This window comes from Hyaena hyaena, unplaced genomic scaffold, assembly GCF_003009895.1.
Source record: "Hyaena hyaena isolate Hyena2069 unplaced genomic scaffold, ASM300989v1 scaffold_21, whole genome shotgun sequence".
Lineage (NCBI taxonomy): Eukaryota > Metazoa > Chordata > Mammalia > Carnivora > Hyaenidae > Hyaena > Hyaena hyaena.
Window position 1 is genome coordinate 91,406 of NW_024080653.1, and position 19,696 is coordinate 111,101.

The following is a 19,696-nucleotide window of genomic DNA, read 5'->3' on the forward strand; positions in this document are numbered from 1 at the left end:
CTTTCTGATTTCCTGTGGGGACACTCAACCTGCTTGTACATTATTAACCTAATTTAGTATAAGGGTTTTGGTTAAGGGTATAGATTCTGGAGTCATGCAGATTCAAATCCCACCTCCATCATGTACTACTCATGGTCCTCAGGCATGTTGCTGAATCACTCTCTTCCCTAGTTTCTTCATCTTTAAAATAGAGTAATTAGTAACCATTCTTACCTCACAGGAAATAAATGAACAAACATAAAGCACTTGGCACAGTGCCTGGAACATAGTAGTAACTGCACAGTAAAAACCTTAAATATCTTTAGAATAGTCCTGGACAGGACTATCTTCTCATCTGGTCTGTCAACCAGCTGTACATTTCCTCCAAATCAATTTACACATGATTATTCTTCTCTAAGACACAGTTATATAAACATGTAATTCCAATGATAATAACCCCTGTTAATTTCTTCTCTTTCCCAGTGATTGATACTCATAGCCTATAACCTTCACTATCTTTTGAAACTCTCTACCAGATCATCTGTCACTTCAAACTTGCTGTAAGAGCACAGTTTGTTATTTTCCTCTTTCACCATATCTAATGACATATGATATACATGTTGAGCTCCAGAGAGAAAAAGCCACATGGCTCCTGCTCACATGTATGTGACTAGTCACTTACCTGGGGGACCCAGAATGAGCATAACAGATAGTAGGCATGACCCTGTGTACCCTTGTGTCATTTCTTCAGCACAGACAACAGTTGGAGACCTCCACTCTCTCATCAAGAACATCAAACAGGTCGTCAGTCCCCTGGGTTCTGCTTTTCCATTGTTTTCTTCTGTTTCTTTTATTTTTTTTCCAAATTGATCCCTGAAGTTTTTTTTTAAATAAAATAAAGGAAATTGGAATGAGCAAAGGCTAATGGTTTAAAAGTTTATAAAAATACATCTAATGTGGTCACCTTTCATTATCCAATAAGAAAGCACAAATTCCAGGCAATATGGTAGACTGTGTCAATACACATACTCCCTTCTAGTTCCAAACATGGAAATCCTATCTAAAATGCAACCTACGGACACCTGGGTAACTCAGTCAGTTGAGCATCCAACTCTTGATTTTGGCTCAGATCATGATCCCAGGGTCACAGGATGGAGCCCCACATTAGGCTCTGTGCCTCTCTCCTCTCTTCTCTCTACCTCCCTCTACCCCCACTCCTCTCTATAAATTTTTTTCAAAAGAAAAATTAATAAAAATAAAATAAATAAAATGTAACCCAAAAAGTTCTGATACTTAAGTGAATTCAAAACCAAGCAAAGGAGGGGCTCCTGGGTGGTTCAATCTGTTAAGCGTCAAACTTCAGCTCAGGTCATGATTTCATGGTTCATGAGTTCAAGCCCCGTGTCGGGCTCTGTGCTGACAGCTCGGAGCCTGGAGCCTGCTTCAGATTCTGTGTCTCCCTCTCTCTCTGTCCCTCCTCCACTCATGCTCTAGCTCTCTCTCTCAAATAAACATATAAATAAATAAACAGATAAAACAAAATCAAGCACAGGAAATCCCCAACTGCCAGAAATTTAAAGGGAACTTAATGCCAAGACCATGAACAGGGTCTGATACCAGATGGCTGATGGGGACTATCAGAATGGATATGGGCTTTAGGAGGAAGGGGGCTGGCATTTCAACAACCACAAGAGAACAAGAGCCTATGCCTTAGGTTCATAGCAGATGGGTAACTGGAGCAGAACTCTCTAACCAAAACTGGGATCCACATACTTCATTGATAGCCTCAGGGAAGCACCAATGTATCTTGGCCCACGGGAGCCACAGGAGTTAAAGAGTCTTCCATAAGAATTGGCACCTAAACTGTACTACACTGAGGTGTGACAGCCAAAGTCACTGTTTCCAATAGCATGGGAGGCTCAGGTAAAGTAATTAATATAAAATCAGGTTGGCAAGTGATGAGGTTTGCAGGGCTTTGGGAAAGGTGGGTGCAAACCACAACCATGCCTCCTGGCCACCTTTTGGCCACCTTAGCCCATGAGCTAAGGACACTTTTACGTTTGTAAACAGTTGGAAAGAAGAAAAATATTTCATGACATATTAAAATTGCACAATACCATTTCAGAGTATATAAACAAGTTTTATGGGAACACAGCCACACTTGCTCCTTTCTGTATTGTCTGTGGCAGCTTTTCTGCTACAAGGGCAGAATCGAGTAGCTGGCCCACAAAGCCTATGATGCCTCCTATCTGTCCCTAATGAGCAGATTCTGCCATCCTCTTGTCTGGAGGATGGGTCCCTCACCACAAGTACCTAGCAATCATTCCTGCCAGTAATTGGAAGCAGAACCCTGAAAGAAGAACACTTTGGGGCTTTCATCTTAAGGGCAATGGGAGCTACTTTAGTTGGCATGATCATTTTTTCAGGGCCCAAACAACTAGAGTGACTTCAGGCCAGTGTTGGTTCAGGTCGAGTCCAACCAGGCCCAGTTAGAGACCCGGATGCTTCGGCTTGGTCCTCATTGGCCTCATTTGGTGTGGCCCAAGAAGGTGGCACTCTCTTCTACGCCCTCCCTGCTTCTCCACTTGGTACAGCCCCATGTCGCCCCAGGAAAGCAGCAGCTCCCACTTGTTCCTCTAGCAGCACCTCAGATTCCCTGCCCAGTGTCTCCAGCTCCATTCCCCACAGCTCTGCTGTGCCTTTGGAACCTCCTGGCTTCTGTTGCACCTCACACTCAACATGACCAAAGTCTACCCCTTCTCTCTCATTGGTCCTCTATTCCACCACCACTTGACACGACCCCCTCCCCACCCACCTATCAGGCTACAGACTCACTGGTTTCCTTCCCGTTCTTTGAATACATCGAATGCTCTCTTGTTTCAGGAGCTTTGCATGTACTGTTCCCTCTGCCTGAAATACTTTTCATTTCACTAAGGGTTTCTCCATGCCTGTTAGAGGTCAAAGTGGAGATGCTTAGTGAGGAGCTGTGGGAAGATGCTTAGAACTTCACAGTGGTTACCCAAGGGATACACGGAGAGCACCAGGACCCAGGTTCCCAAGCTCAGCAACATGTGTGGACTGAAGAGCAAAGGCAGCAAAAAAGGTAAGGAGGAGGAAAGCAAAGCAAGCAGAAAACCAGGAGAGTCTGAAAGCAGGGAAAAGAACATATTTCCAGAACGAAGGAGCCATTGGCTGAATCAAACACTACAGAGAAGTAAAGTAAGACGCAGAAAGAGAAGACGCCTCTGGACCAGATAGAGGATAGAGGTCCTTGTGAAGATGGATGGGAGAGACTGGGGAGAAAGGAGGGATGAGGAAATGGAGCCAGCCAGTATAAATCATTTCTGTAGTTAAAAAAAAAAAAAAAAAAAGACAAATAATAAAATAGGAAAAACGGGGAAAATGCCAAAAACATAAAGAGCCTATACAAATCAAAATGAGAAATACTAAAATCTTTAAAAAAAAATTGGCAAAGACCATGAACCTGTAAGTCTCAAAAGAGGAAAGGCAAAGGGCTAATAATATTCAGAAAAATACATGGATATATGAAAACAATTAAATTATATCTTTTCCCAAATTAGTCAAGATGGGTTTTTTCATGTTTATTTATTTATTTTTGTGAGAGAGAGCAAGCACACACACAGAAGGGGCACAGAGAAAGGGAATGAGAGAATCCCAAGCAGGCTTTACACTGTCAGTGCAGAGCCCAACTTGCGGCTCGATCCCATGAACTGTGAGATCATGACCTGAGTTGAAATTAAGAGTCAAACACTTAACCACCTGAGCCACCCAGGTGCTCCTTAGTCAAGATGTTCTTAAGGTAATAGTAAAGGCAAGCAAAGGTTTAGTGCTATGGGATCCAAATACTCCTTGTGGGTGACACAGTGCTCTGGTTCTACAATGCAATCTAGCAATAGGTGTAAAGAATTCTAAAAGTGGCCTTTTTCTGTGCCCAGTATTTCTGCTTTGCATAATCTAGGCTAAGAAAAAAATTGGAAATGAGAATACGTGTAAGTGAAAAATTGAAAAGACCCTAATTACCCAACAATAAGAGACTATATACTATTGTGAATAGGTATGTAGATAGATGATAGCTAGATAGATTGAGAGATAGATAAGATAGAGAGAGAGAGAAAAAGAGATGGTGGATGGATGGATGGATGGATAGATAGACAGATAGATAGATAGATAGATAGATATGATAGGTAGATAGATGATAGAGATAGATAAATGATAGATGATAGGAAAGTAAGATAGATAGATAGATAGATAGATAGATAGATAGATAGATAGATAGATAGAGAAGGCCAATGAATGGATCTAAGACAAACAAGCAAGTGACTAATATACTGTCCTTATTTTCTTATGGATGAACGTAGAACATATTCCTGGTCATAACTCCAAAATCTAGCAACAACCAAATGTTCATCAACAATAAAATGAATAAATATATGTGGTATATTTGCATAGTTGAATCTTATTCAGCAACAAAAATGGACACACTACAGCTGCAACATGATCAATCTCAAGCATAATGTTAAGTGAAAGAAACAAGTCATAGAACATATTTACAATATTATCCCATTTATATGAAGTCCCAAAGTAGGTAAGACTAAACTATATAAAATTCATATAACGGTGACAGAAATCAGATCAATAGTTGCCTGGAACAGGAGTAGGGGTGGTCTATAAAGGAACACAAGGGAACTTCCTGGGGTAATTGAAAAAGTCCTGTATCTTGATTGTGGTGTTGGTCACAGGGAAGGAGATGGTCAAAATTCACTGAACTGTACATATAAAGTGGATGTATTGCATTTTCTTATATGTAAAATGTACTACAATAAGGTTAATTTTTAAAATCAAGGGAATGAATGTCACAAATATCAGAGTAATGGATATATCTAGTGGGAGAAGGAGAGGGTATGAACAGAAAGCAGATTTCTGGAGTACTGGCAACGTTCTATTTCTTGACCTCATTTGTAGCTATATAAATATTGATTTACAATTATTCTGTAAATGGTATATATATTTTTTAAGTAGTCTTTTCTATGTATACCTTACAATTAAGTGTGTGTGTGTGTGTGTGTGTGTGTGTGTGTGTGTACAATTAAATATATATGCAGTGGAGCAATGTCTATGGAATTTCAAGAGAGAAAAATCAATGTCCAAGAAAGTTCTACCTTGTAGATAAAGAGAAAGACATTTTAAAAATGCAAGGACTCCAAATGAACACTAACCATTTATGCTGTGTTAAAAAAAAAAAGTTTTAAGACTCAAAGTACTCCACCCAACTTAGAAAGCAACCCAAAGAATTGAAATTTGAAAAAGATGAGGGTATAAAGGAAATAACAGTAGAAAACCAGTTAAACTTTAGAATCTATGTAATATAGTTATCACATTTATTGAAAATGCCAAAGTCTAATATTTGGAAGAAGACAAACATAAATTTTTTAATTAATAAACATAAGCTTCTGGGTCTCAAAGCCCAAAGAATCACAGATCTTTCTCACTTCCTGTGAAGAAAGGAAAGAGAATGGTGGTCAGATCAGTGGGTTCTGTTCAACCATCAAAAGGTGTGGACCTTTTTTCTGGCAGGATTCTACTTGTAAGTGGAAAATCAAATATTCCAGTCGGCTGAGTAGGAATTGACAATGTGAGAATAAGATCTGAACTTCTGGGAAAAGTCTGGGCTGGGTAACACTGAGGAGGAGCTAGGCAGGGGTCCCAATTATAACAATAACTGTTTCTCTTCCCAGAGCACAGTGCTACCGGCTTCCCCCAAATTATTTCTGAAGTTCACAACAAAGCTGTAAGGTAGGCGCCATTATTCTCGCTTTATAGATAAGAAGACAGAGGCACAGAGGTCCTGATACCAGACTTTATCAAATCAAGTTCACAAGCCGCAATCTGGTTTGTTATCCTTTGGGATTTGGGGGGAAAGCCAGTAGAGGAAGCCAGCAAACCAAACAAGAGCTTAGTGGCTAAGAAGTAGGGAAATCACTTTTCCAAAAGGAAGGACAGCCTCTTCCCCACCTCCATCACCCCAATGTCTTACCAATGCTTTGTAGCTCAGGGCCTCAGGCTGCACAATCCACAGCATGGCTTCTATGACAGGGGAACCACCATCTGGTGTCTACCCACTGCCCAGAACCATTCTGCCAGAGGGTAGCAAGAGGCCCTTAAGGCTGGGGCCTGCCCAGACCCACCAGCAACTGTGAGAAGCACCTGAAACACATACATTTGGGGGAAGTTGCCATAGGGGAGGAGGCTTAGTTTCTAGAAAAGACTCCACTTATTACTGTCTGCTTCACCATGCTAGGGAGGAGGTAGAAACTTGAGGCAGTCCAAAGATGAGCGCAGATGACATCATTAGGGAAATGCTAGCCATCAAGGAATCCAAATCCAAACCACGGTGAGACACCACTTTACACCCACTAGCATCAAAAGGTCAGGGAGTGAGTCTTGACAAAGATGTCGAGAAGCCAGAACACCCACATACCTGTTCAAGGGAATGGAAAATGGTGCAACTACTTTGGAAAATAGTCTACAAATTCCTCAAAGGATTCAAAGGAAATGAGAGGACCGGGGCAAGGGAGATGGAGCCACAGAAGAGAGCTGCATCCTAGAGACAGGTGTCTGGACCTCTCCTCCACTTCTGGCAATCATATGGTAATAACTTATTACCATAGAAATAGTGGCTCCAGAGTGGAGAGGCGTGGTGGGTCCTCAAACCAGTCTTGAATCCAGACACAAGGGTGTGGACAATGCAGACATTGCTGGTAGTTTTGAAAGAAAACGAGGAATCTTTGAAGTCTGATTCAGTGGCTTCCTTGCTGTCAAACTTTGACCATCTCATCTTAGCTACGGTCAGGTCCAGACCCTGGTGCCATACACAAGACCTGGCTTCTGGCTGGCCTCCAGCCTCTCTGTCCTCCACAGCTCACGGTCTGTCCCCCAGCCACTTCTTCACATGATTTCCAGTCCCCACACAGCAAATGTTCTCTCAGGTCAGCAAACCAGTGCACACAGTGTTCTCTCCATACCCATCCAGGCTCCCAGCCACCTGCCCCGGCACCTGTACCCTCTTGGCTTCCTTCAAGATGCAGATGAAGCCTTCCCTCCCAACCCCAGCGCTGGCAGACTTGACATCTGCCTCTGAGCCACCCTACACCTGTGTAACATCATTCTTTCCTAATCTTGCCCCAATACGCTTTCCCAGGTTTTCTGTCTTCAGTTTTGCTTTGTTTTGCTTTGTCTTTGGAGATTCCTTCGGGAACCTCTGTGTTGAGGTCATTAGTCTAGGAAAGTCCCCCGAAACTTGTCATTTCTTTATTTGGTGTTTTCAAATCTATCCCCTGTTCACACTCCTCAAAGACAGCCATTCTTGTGCCTTCAGTGGACACTCTTGCCTCCACGTGATCATAAGGGTCATATGCTTGCTTTGTATGCATATGTTTAAAACCACATGGTTTTGTGCCATCTATCTCATTCTGGTTTTCCTTTTTACACTCAGCACCAGGTTCTTAAGCCTCATTCATGTCCCTATGTGTTCACAGAGTTTGCTCTCTCCAGTTCCACGTTGTATTCCATAGCAGACACCCAAGGCTTTTCTACAGTGCCCCATTTTGGACACCTAGGCAGTCCCCAACTCCCTGCCCCATGAACAGTGCCTAATGGACATCCTCTAGCACACAAGCTATGGGCCTGCATAAAATTTTCCTGGGACATATACCCCACAGCAGGATTTCCAGGTTCCAGGTTCTGAGATAAACATATACTTAACCTGACAGGTTGCTGTGCAGAATGGCTGCACTGGGCTAGTGAGTCTCATCCTTGAAGCCAGGGTCTACAACCAGAACCTGTTTCACTAAGCAAAGCAAAGTTTTCACAAACTGGGTGATGAGACTTCCCCCTTTGATTCTGGCCAGCAGTTTGGCATTGACTTGTTCAGTCTGGTTTTATAAAATGCAGTAATTCCTCAAATGTTACTGAAATCCCTCTGTCTAGACTCCCTAGTGCAGCTCAAGACCAATTCAGGATCCTTTGTTTGGCTCCTCAAAGACAACAACTGGGGCTGGCCGCTGAGACCTTCTGGTGCATGATCAACAATCACTTGCCTGCACATGTCACAGTGGAACCTGGATGCTTGGTGGTTGCACGCCCAAGCCATTGCTAATTCTACCTACAATGGCTCATTGGTCCGACCACTCACATTACTGCTGCCCCAGGCACCCTCCCCAGGCCCATAACGGGTTGTGCCACTCCATCGGGCCTCTTGGGAATTAGGGTCTGCCCGCCCTTCTGAGGCCCTACACACCCAAACACCACGCCTCTGGCTTGTCTTTATTCTGCTCCTTGTAGGAAGCTTGTCTGTTGTCCCCCTTAACCACTGGTCTTCCACTGCTTAGGAGAGTACACCTCTCCCTGCCTGGCACCTCTGTAGCCTCCAGGTTCTTCATAAGCATGGTGGTATCCACCTCTTAAGGACTGTTTTTAGGAATAAATGAGATCCCTGATGTCAAATGCTAAGCACAGATCCTGGTGTAATGTTAGCAACTGATCCCACAAGTGCACATACACACCTGTGGGCTGACAAAATGATCCCTTCATCCCATGGCTTGTAGTGACAGCCATAGTCTCGTTACCCTCCCACCCATCTGCTTAGGTGGTGGTGGTTTCATGGGACCTGTGTGTTCCCTGCTCTCCTGAACTTCCTTCACCCTTTTCTCCACTTCCTCCTCCCAGGGAAGATTTGGTAAGTGACAAGTCCTAACCCAAGTCACCTGGAGGCAGAGAGGGGGCTGAGTTACAAACAGACCCATGATCCTGTCTCCCTGGCCCCAGAACACCCAGATCCTTGTCATCTGACATCTGGCCTAAGAGTTCCAGCCCTCAATACTGTCCATTTCCTGTCCGTATTTTGTTACCTACTTCCTTCCTCTGCTGCTTCTTCATTTTAAGCTGTGAAATTAGGAAAGGGGAAGAACCTACTGAAATAGACAGTGATCCAAAATCACGCCCACAACGGGAACTTGATGGCACCTTGTTCCCTCACCTGCTGAGGCCCCACCCAGACACTGCAGACTGAACCCAGCCCTGGGAGGCCAGTAACCACTAGATCTCAGGCTGTCCTCTGCTTTCAGCCCTATAGCTTTCCACAGCTCCAGTCCTGCCCTGTGGGAAGTGCCTGTCCACTGTGGTCACACACAGGTCCTCTTGGGGGGAGGGGAGGTTTCTGGTCCAGCTGTTTCCATCCCTGCATAGTTCAAAGCTTCTTCAACCTGGATGCTCATTATAGTGTCACACAGAGGAAGGGTGAATGTATACCAGTCTTAAAGTTCTAGATGTTGGAAGTCTGAAATTAGTTTCGTTGGATCAAAGTCACAGTGTCAGCACGGCTTCATTCCTCCTGGAAGCTCCAGGGCAGAATCCACTTCCTTGCTTTCTTCCATGCAGCTCATGGCTCCATATCACTCCTTGGCTTCCATTATCACATCTCTTTCCATGACACTGACCCTCTAGCTTCTGTTTCATAGGAACCCTTACAATAACATTGGACCCACTGGATAGTCCAGGACAATCTCTCCATCTCAGGATCTTTAACTTAATCACATCTGTAAAATATTTTTCTTCCGTGAAAGGTAAAATGTTCACAGGTTCTGGGGGTTACAATGTGGACATCTTTGGGGATGCTACTCTTCTGCCAAATAATGGAGCTTAGGGAGGGATGAATAGAGCCCATCCCCTTCCTTTCATAGCAACAAGCTCCTCTTTTACCTCCTAAACACCATTTCACTCTGCACCAGAGGTCCCATGATCTCCCACTAGTTTGGTGATTCACTGGAGGGACTCATACAACTTAACAAGTTATGGCCATGGTGAAAGTTTATTACAGTGAAAGATACAGGAGTTGCGGGAATGGTATCTATGGGCAAACGCTAGAGGTAGGGGTGCAGGACTCCAAGTCACCCCTCTCTGCAAGGGCCATGAGAATATGCACTTCTCTCTGGCTGCAAACTAGAGACATGTGTGAGATGCCTCCACCCAGGGAAGCCCACTTCAGTTTGGTGGCAAAATTTCTTAAAGAGTATTGATGAAGTACCTACAATCCAGGCACCCTGGGCATATCATGAATCTTCATGCTGACATGCAACAATGCTGACCACCTGCTCTATACTGACCCACTGTGTCAGATGCACAGAATAATCTCACTCATTAGTGACTATGTGAGAATTCCAGGAGTTAAGTCATCAAACTGGCCAAGTCACTGCCATGGCTCTGGATCTTCCTGGAGATAAGTAAGAACTGAATGAAAGAAACACACTGCATGAAGCCTTTTTTACACACTCCTGAAATGGAGCATGTATATTGAACTATCTCTGCCTCCTGCCCTGATGGGGTAATCCTAGATTCACCAGTGACTTCCCATCACTGCAACCAACATTTCCGTGCACTTTCTGTGTGTCAACACTGTGCTAGATTCTGAGAAGGCAGAAAGATAAGCCTTCATTCCTGGTCCTACTCTTAGGCAACTCATAGGATCATAGTTATCTACTGCTGCACAACAAATTACTCCAAAACTTAGCTTAAAACAATAACATATACAATTTCACAGGAATTGTGCTTGACTTTGTTTACAGGTTTTTCAGAAGGCTGCAGTCAGTGTTGAATGGGACTGTGCTCTCCTCTGAAGGCTCAACTGAGGATGGATCAGTTAGTTGCTAAGCTCATTCATGTAGACACCAGCAGGATTTAGTTGCTCACAGACCATGGAACTCAAGGCTTTTCTGGTTATTGGCCAGAAACCCCCTCAGTTCTTTGCCATATGTTCTTCTCCAACATGCTCACAACATGGCATCTGGATCCCCTCACAACAAATAAGGGGAAGCCAATGAGACAGAAACTAGGGACTTTTTTTTGAGAGAGAGAGAGAGAGAGAAAGCATGTGAGAGTGAGTAGGGGAGGGGCAGAGGGAGAGGGAGAGAGAGAATCCCAAGCAGGCTCCACACCCAGGGCTGAGCCTGATGCAGGGTTCAGTCTCACAACAGCGAGATCGTGACCTGAGCAGAAATCAAGAGTCAGATGCTTAACTGACTGAGCCACCCAGGCACTCCAAGAGTCTTTTTGTAACCTAATGGCAGAGTGGCATCCTGTTACTTTGCCATATCCTATTCATTAGAAGGGAGTAGGTTCATCCTACACTCATTTCCCCTTAGCTCTGACTAGGCCTCTCGGTATACTTACTTAGGGTGCTAGGAGTTAAGAGGTTATTGTCTTGCTAATTAACTCATGAAAAAGTGTGAGAATATATTTCTTCAACTAGAAGTGAAGCACTAATAGCCTGTTGTCACAACTGTCTAGCGGGATGGTGTTGGGTGGCTACCACATGCCTCTTCCTGCAAGAAAGAAGCCAAACCATCTGCAATCAGATCCTCAAATGTTCCACCTGAGAGCTCACCTGTTCAGTATTTTTTAGCAACACCTTGGATGAAGGCATAGAAGGCATGCAAGATTCTTCTGGAGATCATACAAATCCAGGGGAGAGGAGTATCAAAAAGAAGAGCAGATAAGATGTGATTTCTGTGCCCCAGGACATAAGGGCTGAACCTTAAGGAAGGAGAAAGGAACTCCTCCCCAGGCAGAGGCCACTAAGGATGGAGGAGGACAGAGGGACAAAGAGAGAGAAGGAGAGGAAGGAGTTCAGTCTGGATCCAGGTCAGGCCCCCTCATGCCTGGACATTCACTGCCCTTGAAGCAGCTCTGTTTGCAGCTTGTCACAAGAAAACCCTCTTCCTAGCACCTACTGCACATAGGGATGGTGCTTTCAGCTGCCCTTTAAAGCAAGACCCCCATTCTTCATCTTCTTCTCCCATTTGCTGAACGCATGTTTGGCACAGACAGATGTGGGTGGGGCCTCTGGGGGCTAACCACCTCCCTGCATTTTGCCCAGAGTCAAGCAGAAGTCGCAGGAGGACTGGCTTGCTCCTGCCAGGTCCCTTAACTGCTTACCCTCCTCCCTGTGCCCTGGACCCAAACTAGCAATTGCCATGGCAGCTCCATGTGGAAGTTCCCCCTACACAGCCAATGTCCTCCATGTATTATCTCAATTATATACAAATCCAAGAAACAGATGATGAGAGCCATCGAATAACCTCTCCTAGGTCATGTGGTAAGTGGCAGCACTGAGGTTTGAACACACATCCATCTCAGTCCAGAACCCATGTCCTCACACCGTTTCCTGTGTCTTCTGTCAGGCCAGCCCAGGAAAGAATCTGGCAAAGATGATTCAATGTCCAGGTGCAAAAGTCTCTAGTGGTGCTGATTCATTTCTGGCTTCACATCCCAGGCAGGAGTCCAGGCTAAGTTTGGAGCAGAGAAGCCAGGAACTGTATCACCAGACAGGGAGCCACTGGGGTGTGAGCTGCTGTTACACTGGTCCAGGCAGATCATCTCCCTCAGAGGCGATGCTGAAGCCAAGCCAACCAAAAGGCAGCATAGCCGAAGCTCAGGAGGAGGATGACCTTCAGCCAGACCAGGAATAGGAAGCTGGCAAAGAGCAGGAAGGGCCTGGTGGAGGAAATAATTCAGAAGAAAGTGGCTGCAGCACATTTGTGAAAGAGGCCACTCTGTATCCCACCTTTGGACCCTGAACCCAGCACACAAGTCATGGACCATCATCAGCACCACCACCACCCAATGCTGGTTCTGATAAGTTCTTCCCCAGGACAGAGAGACAGAAGAGAGAGCAGAAGGGAGGACAGCTTACTATGTGGGGAGCACTGGCTCCATGCTTCACCTTGTTCTCTTCATGTATTCTTCACAGTGACTCTGTAAGGCTGTTCTGTTATCATGCCTGTGGCAAGTTGTATTTTCCAAAAATGGCCACAGCAATATTTCCCACATGTTCTTCCAGAAGCCTGACTCTTCTCTATCAAGAGGTATAATCTATTCCTCATCCCTTTGAAGGGGGATGAACTAGTGATTGCTTTGACTACAGAACATGGTAGAACCAACATGTGACTTCTGAGAATAGATCAGGAGAAGGAGAGAGAACCCACCTGGCTCTCTAGGAATACTTGCTCATGAACCCAGCCACCATATTGTGAGGAAGCCCAGACCACATGCAGAGGCCACATGTGGGATTCCAGCTCAGGTTCCAGACATCCTGGGGCAGAGACAAATCTCCCTGTTGTATCTTGTCCAAATGCTTGACTCAAAATCCAGGAACATCATAAATGATTATATTTTTTGACCAATGTTTGACATAAAACAGCCACAAATAACTAGAACAGCCATAGTTACTAGAATCACCCTCATTTTTTTTCATGTTTATTTAGTTATTTTAAGAGCGAAAGAGAGAGTAGGGAAAGGGCAGAGAGAAGGAGAGAGAGAATCCCAAGCAGGTTCCACACTGTCAGTGCAGAGCCTAACATGGGGCTTGATCTCATGAACCATGAGATCATGACCTGAGCCAAAATCAAAAGTCAGACACTTAACTGACTAAGCCATCCACGTGACCTGAATCATCCTCATTTTATAGATGGGGCAACTGAGACATAGAGGTTAGGTGACTTGCCCAGTGTCATCACCCTACTAATAAAAAGTACATCTGCAATGGGAACCCAAACACTGGCTACTAACACCCTCACATTTAAAGATGGGGAAGGAGACAGAAGAGAGAACAAAAGCAGATGCCAAGTATGGGGGTCCTGGCTCTCCTTGGGGCCTGCAACAGGTACACCAAATATGTCACACCAAAGCCAGGGATGCCCCAGGCTGGCATCCCCACCAGGAAACTATACAGTCAGGATAGTGGGAACCTTCTTCATGGATATGGCTTTTCTTACCAAGAGGAAAGGCCAGGGCTGGCCATGTGACTGGTTAGAGCTGGGTCTCCCATGCTGGCCAATGTCTCAGTAGTCGGCATTGATACTGTCGCTGAGCCTACAGAGCAGGTCACAAGTCACTCTGTGCCCCAACCTCCCAATGGCTCAAAGTCTGCAGTTGTCACAAAACTGCACATCTCTCCTTTCTCAAGGGACCCTGTGATTACACAGAGAGGAGAAATGTCCCTGGAGAAGGTGCCAGGACCTGGCAGGAGGACCCTATATTACTTTTCTAGGGAGGCCCCCAGCCGTATCTCACACCAAGACATCCCAGGCATAGGTAGGGGATGCTGGAAGAAGGGGTCTTTCAGAGTCCTTGGCCAACCCTCCAGGAAACCCCACAAGAGGCCTTCAGGTGAGGCTCCAACACATTCTCACCACTGTGGGGATCTAAAAGTCCCAAAAGGCAGGACCCAGACCATCCCGCCTTCCCTCACCCTGCACACAGATCAGGCACATGGCATAAAATAAAAAACATGGAAAAAATGCTGGTATGGATTTGCACATGCTCCCTTCTGAGTGGGGGCCTGAGCAAGGGAGCTGTAACTACATAGTTGCGTTCACGGCTAAGAAGCAGCAGGAGACCAGGGCTGGGGTCCCAGGGGAGCCATAGGGCAGGGGGCCATGACACAGCTCATGTGCCCCTCCTTGGAGGGGGCATTCCTGAGGTCCCTGTACCCAGGGTAACCCCTCCCCACTCAATCACTCTCCTATCTCACTAGCCCTCACACACACTTACACTGCACCTGTCACCATCCATACAGAGTGAGTGGCTGCCGGTCCATTTAGGATGGACTTCCCCTGCCCCACTCCTATTCCCAAGCTCCCCTGTTCTCTGTCCCTTTTCTTCCTCACCTCCACTCCAAGGTCCACATCTGCAACTCCCTGCAAGTCCACTGGGCTGTGAAGACTGAATCTATCTACTTTCCCCGCCTGCCTCTGACATCGCCAGACTCGGTCCATGATAGACAGGCAATAATGTTTCAATGACTGAGGGAGAGAACCAAGGGGACCACCTAGAACCCAGATACAAGGCAACTTTTCCCTGCCAGAACCTGGAGATGTGAGTGCTGCAGCTTTGATTTGGTCTGGATGATAGTACCAATGGCTACCATCTTGTAAGCTCTAACTAACTACCAGCCACTGTGATCAGTGCTTTACCCCTGCCAACTCATTTAATGCTCTCAACCACTCTAGACACTATTGTTATCCCATTTTACTAATGAGGAAACTGAGGTACAAACCAGTTAAGTAACTTGCCCAAGTCACACAGCCAGCAAGTGGCAGAGCTGAGACTTGAACACAGTTTTCTGACTCCAGGGCTCAAGCTGCAACATGACCTATGTCACCTGTCACACTTACATGTAGGATCGGATGTATGCTCTTACAGACACATGTACCTACACACAGATACATTCCTTATCTCCCTGGGCAGCCAGTCATGGGCCTTGGCTGGAGCCTCCCTTCACTCAGCAAGAGAGACTGGGCACCCATGACCTCAGCCCATGCAGGCAAAAGGTGTGGGAAGAGATTACCTGGAAAAATAGTTATGGCCACTGGGGCTTCAGGGACACTTGTGGCCCTGTCCACCCCACACCAGTAAGTGTCTGCATCTCCTTCCACCAGATCCTCCGTGATCACATGGAAAAGGTGCTCTCTGGGGTTGTCTCGAAGGGTCACTCGGCCACGCCTCACCTCTTGCCCCGAGGTCTCTGTCGTTTCAATGACTCGGACACAGTCTGTCCATTTGGGCCCTCGGCACCAGAACTTCCTGTGACCCTCCTCTCCCACATTGTACCGGCACTCCATCACCAATGTTCCTCCCATTGTGCCTTTTAAGATCCTGGGAATGCTCAGAGTGAAATAGCCTGAAAAACACAAACCCACACACCTCATTCAGTGCACTCTGGAGTTCCTGTCCCCTACTCACCAACCTGCAGTGACCTTCAGTGAACAGAGACACCATTCCCCATCCCTGATGGAATCCCTCCCCACACCACATCTTTCCATGCTCACCCCTCTACAGGAAACACGCCTAGCTGCACAAACACATGCCCACATGGGCAGCTGTGTTCCCCTCAGATCTATGAGCAAGATGAATTTTCTCCTGCCTTTCTAGCAAACCAGAAAAAATCTTCCCTCTATGGCAAATGCACTTCCCTCCATAACATACATACTCATCTCTCAAATCCTCCCTCCACACTCACTTCTCCCCTCCCTCAGCCCCCACAAAACCATTTGACTTTCCTGGGTCTCTGGAGGTGATGTTGGTGTGAATCATCTCTCTTGGGTGATTTTTCACTCTGTTACAGGTCCAATCTGGCTCTCCTCCATTAAGAGGGAGAGTAAGAAAATTGAGCAAGCACCCAGCACTGTCCTCATTATAACAGCAAATATTGATTCAGGGTTTAAGAGTAAGTGGACACTGTTCTAGACTCTTTACATGTGTTAGTGGGTTTAATCCTCAAAGCCTCTCTTGACAGGACTCATCCCTGACTATCCATGTCATGTCCAGGCTTCAATAATCCTCATGTTAACACAGCATTACAAGGAGTGGGATCTGGAATTGGAACATAGAAGACAGAAGGGAGACAGAGGGAGTTTCTCTCAAGTTACAGGGCTAAAGCTGTACTACTCTGCTTCTGAGTGAGGACCCCGAGGTGGGTAATCTGGTGTTCCCCCAGGTTGTGGGTGGTTGGGGGGAAGAAGCGTATAGGATGCTTCCTCTCCAGCCCAGGAGTTAGGTGGGAGCAGAGACATGGAAGAAAGAGACTAAGAGCTGGGAGAGGCTGAAGCCATGTGCTGACTAGCCTTACGTCAACCCCTTTCTCTCCCTGACAAGGGCAACACATGATTCTGCACATAGAAGAACCACTGGCAAATAGGAGTTATGCCCCAAGTCAGGAAAAGTCAGGTGGGCGATTATCCAGAGGATAATATTTCCCTTATCCATTCACAAGGGAGGGTAGGTGGGAGGATCAAGTAAGTAGAACAATACTTTGAATCTTCTAGGAAGATTTTCCCAGCCTTCCACACCTCCTATATGGATCTCTCCCTGTAGATTCTCTTTCTCCCCATCAGCTCAACAGAGCAGACATGGCCCTGTTCCACAGCGCACTTACCCGGGAGGCAGAGGAACAAGAAGGCACTGGGAAGACACATCTCTGGGCTTCAGCGGATCGCTCCTCTGCCGTATCTACAGGAGGAATGGCACATTGGGCCCCACAGGCCTCCAGAAACCCAATGTCAAGTTCTTGCTTCTCTTTGTTTGTTCCTCCTTCCACTCCTACTCTTACGATCACATCACTTTTTGATTTCTCAAAATGAAAAATAAAGGAAGATCCCTGGAAAAGTGTGTGTGTGTGTGTGTGAGTGCGCACACAGATGAGGAGAAAAGTTAAAAAATATTATGCACTTGGGGTATTTGATAACTAACCTAGAAATACAAAAATGTGGTTGCTGGAAAGGAACATCTACCTCTCCAGTGCTCTTAAAAGTTTTTGCATGGGGGCGCCTGGGAGGCTTAGTCGGTTAAGCGTCTGACTTTCGCTTAGGTCATGATCTCGCGGTTCGTGGGTTCGAGCCCCACGTCGGGCTCTGTGCTGACTGCCAGCTCAGAGCCTAGAGCCTGTTTCAGAGTCTGTGACTCCCTCTCTCTCTGACCCTCCCCTGCTCACACTGTCTCTCTCTCTCTCTCCTAGAAATAAATAAAACATTAAAAAAATAATTTAAAAAAAAACCTCACTCATAGCTCATTATTAAAAACAAATAAAAAAGTTTTTGCCTGAAGGCATCTGGGTGGTTCAGTCAGTTGAGTGTCAGACGTGATACCGGCTCAGGGGCTCAAGTCATGATGACTGAGTCCCAAATGGGACTCTGCACTGACAGTGTCGAGCCTACTTTGTATTTTTTCCTCTTCCTCTCTCTGGTCCTCCCCTACTTGTGTGTGCATGCATTCTCTTTCTCTCAAAATAAATAAACATTAAAAAAAAGTTTTCACCTGAAACCCACAATAAGAAATAAGTGTTACATTTCAGCCCAGAATTATCACCCGTATTTATGTCGGAAACAAAAGTCTCATAAAATAATACTGAGCACTAAGATGTTTTCTATTCTATTCCAATTTTTTAAGGGTTATTTGTTTTGAGAAAGAGAGTGTGGAGGAGGGGTTCAATCCCATGAACTGAGAGATCATGACCTGAGCCAAAATCGAGAGTTGGATGTTTAACCTGCTGGGCCACCCAAGCACCCCTGATTCTTTAACCTAGTAATTCATTGTAGCCTACTGCCTCATGTAGGCCAATCCTTTCAAGTTAGGGTTAAAGAAACCAAAGCCCAAAAGTTAAGAAATTTGAACAAGGCCAGCCTGTGTGATCTGATGTAAAGCCAACCCAGAACCCAGAACTTTACAACATTTTCACCTTGTGTTACTTCTGTGATGCAAAACACATATTTAGTTTGCTGAAGGAATGACCACCTCATTCAGCTAGACTCTTGAGTTACCCCTTACCCCTGGCTGAACCGAATCACTCATGCCTACAAGACCCCTGCCCCTCCTCCCCCACCAGTCAACTTAAGGTAGATCTTAGAAGTGTAGTTGGTGAAGGTCCAAAGTAAGTGCTGCTACCTCACCCCCTCCCTGGAGTTCAGGAAAATTCTCAGCTCACTTAGAGCAAGTGAGAGTGACAGGTAACCTCCCTTGGAATGCAAAATTATCATGTACTCACAAAGGCAGAAGAGCCAGCAGCAGGCTCCCTAACCTCCTTTCTCCCTCACTCCTTTTCCCTTCCCTCCCTCCACTCTGCTTTTCCTCTCTCTCAGGCTTCAGCAGGTGATTCTGTCTTCACCCTTCCTAAGTCTACATTCTGCCTTCTAAACAAGGCCCCGGGGCTGTTGGACCCAATGCTTTACCTCACCCTTGAGTCACCAACTTGCACTGTCAGTTCTGTCCACTCCAGGAACACCCTGAGCATCAGTGGAGGGTGGGGTGCTGTGGGCAGTGGCATTTTCAACATAGCCCCCACCCACGCCCACACTCAACTAGGATTACCCAACTAGCACACTTAGCAAGGGACCCATGTTCCAGCAATGCTGCAGCAAAAGAGAGAGAGAGAGAGACTCACACACAAAAAAACCCAAAATATTTGCAAATCATATGTCTGATAAGGGATTAATATCCTAAATACAAAGAAAACTCTTACAACTCAACAACAAAAAGTAAACAACTTACTTTAAAAAAAAAAAAAAGCAGAGGACTTGAATAGACATTTCTCCAAAGATATTTAATTGATCAGTAGCACATAAAAAGGTGCTCAACATCACTAATTATTAGAGAAATGCAAATCGAAGCTGCAAGACACCACTTCACCCCCATTAGGATGGCTACTCTCAAAAAAAAAAAAAACAGAAAATAAGCATTGATAAGGGTGTGGAAAAAGTGGAACCCTGGTGCACTGTTGGTGGGGATGTCAAATGATACAATCACTGTGGAAAACAGTTTGGCGATTCCTCAAAAAATCAAAAATTGATTTACTATATGATTCGGTGATTCCAGTTCTGGGCATATGCCCAAAAGAATTGAAAGCAGAGTCTCAAAGAGGTGTTTGTATACCCATGTCCTCAGCAGCATTAGTCACAATAGGTGAAATGTGGAAGGAACTCAAGTGTCTATTGACAGAGGAATGGATAAGCAAAATATGGCATATACATACAATGGAATTACCTAGCCTTGGAAAGGAAAGAAATGCTATAATATGTTACACATGGATGAACCTCAAAGACATTACACTGTGTAAAATAAGCCAGTCACGAAAAGACAAATACTATATTAT

The 19,696-nt window shown here is 45.4% G+C and overlaps 1 protein-coding gene across 1 annotated transcript; it reads right to left on the bottom strand.

Moving 5' to 3' along the window:
- Nucleotides 1-12,434: 12,434 nt before the first annotated feature.
- LOC120228149 (CMRF35-like molecule 6) lies at nucleotides 12,435-17,027 on the bottom strand. Its single transcript, XM_039226320.1, has 4 exons — nucleotides 16,988-17,027; nucleotides 15,401-15,733; nucleotides 13,827-13,923; nucleotides 12,435-12,546 (listed from the first exon to the last, which is right to left on the bottom strand). The coding sequence occupies exons 1-4, from the start codon at nucleotides 17,025-17,027 to the stop codon at nucleotides 12,435-12,437; spliced, it is 582 nt and encodes a 193-aa protein (XP_039082251.1).
- Between the last annotated feature and the right edge of the window lie 2,669 nt (nucleotides 17,028-19,696).

Coding starts and splice junctions, on each gene's coding strand:
- LOC120228149 (XM_039226320.1), bottom strand. CDS start 17,027: ATGTGTCTTCCCAGTGCCTTCTTGTTCCTCTGCCTCCCGG. Junction 13,924..15,400: donor GGCCATAACTATTTTTCCAG/GTAATCTCTTCC, acceptor CCTGCTCTGTAG/GCTCAGCGACAGTATCAATG. Junction 12,547..13,826: donor AGCCCTGGCCTTTCCTCTTG/GTAAGAAAAGCC, acceptor TTCCTCCACCAG/GCCCTTCCTGCTCTTTGCCA.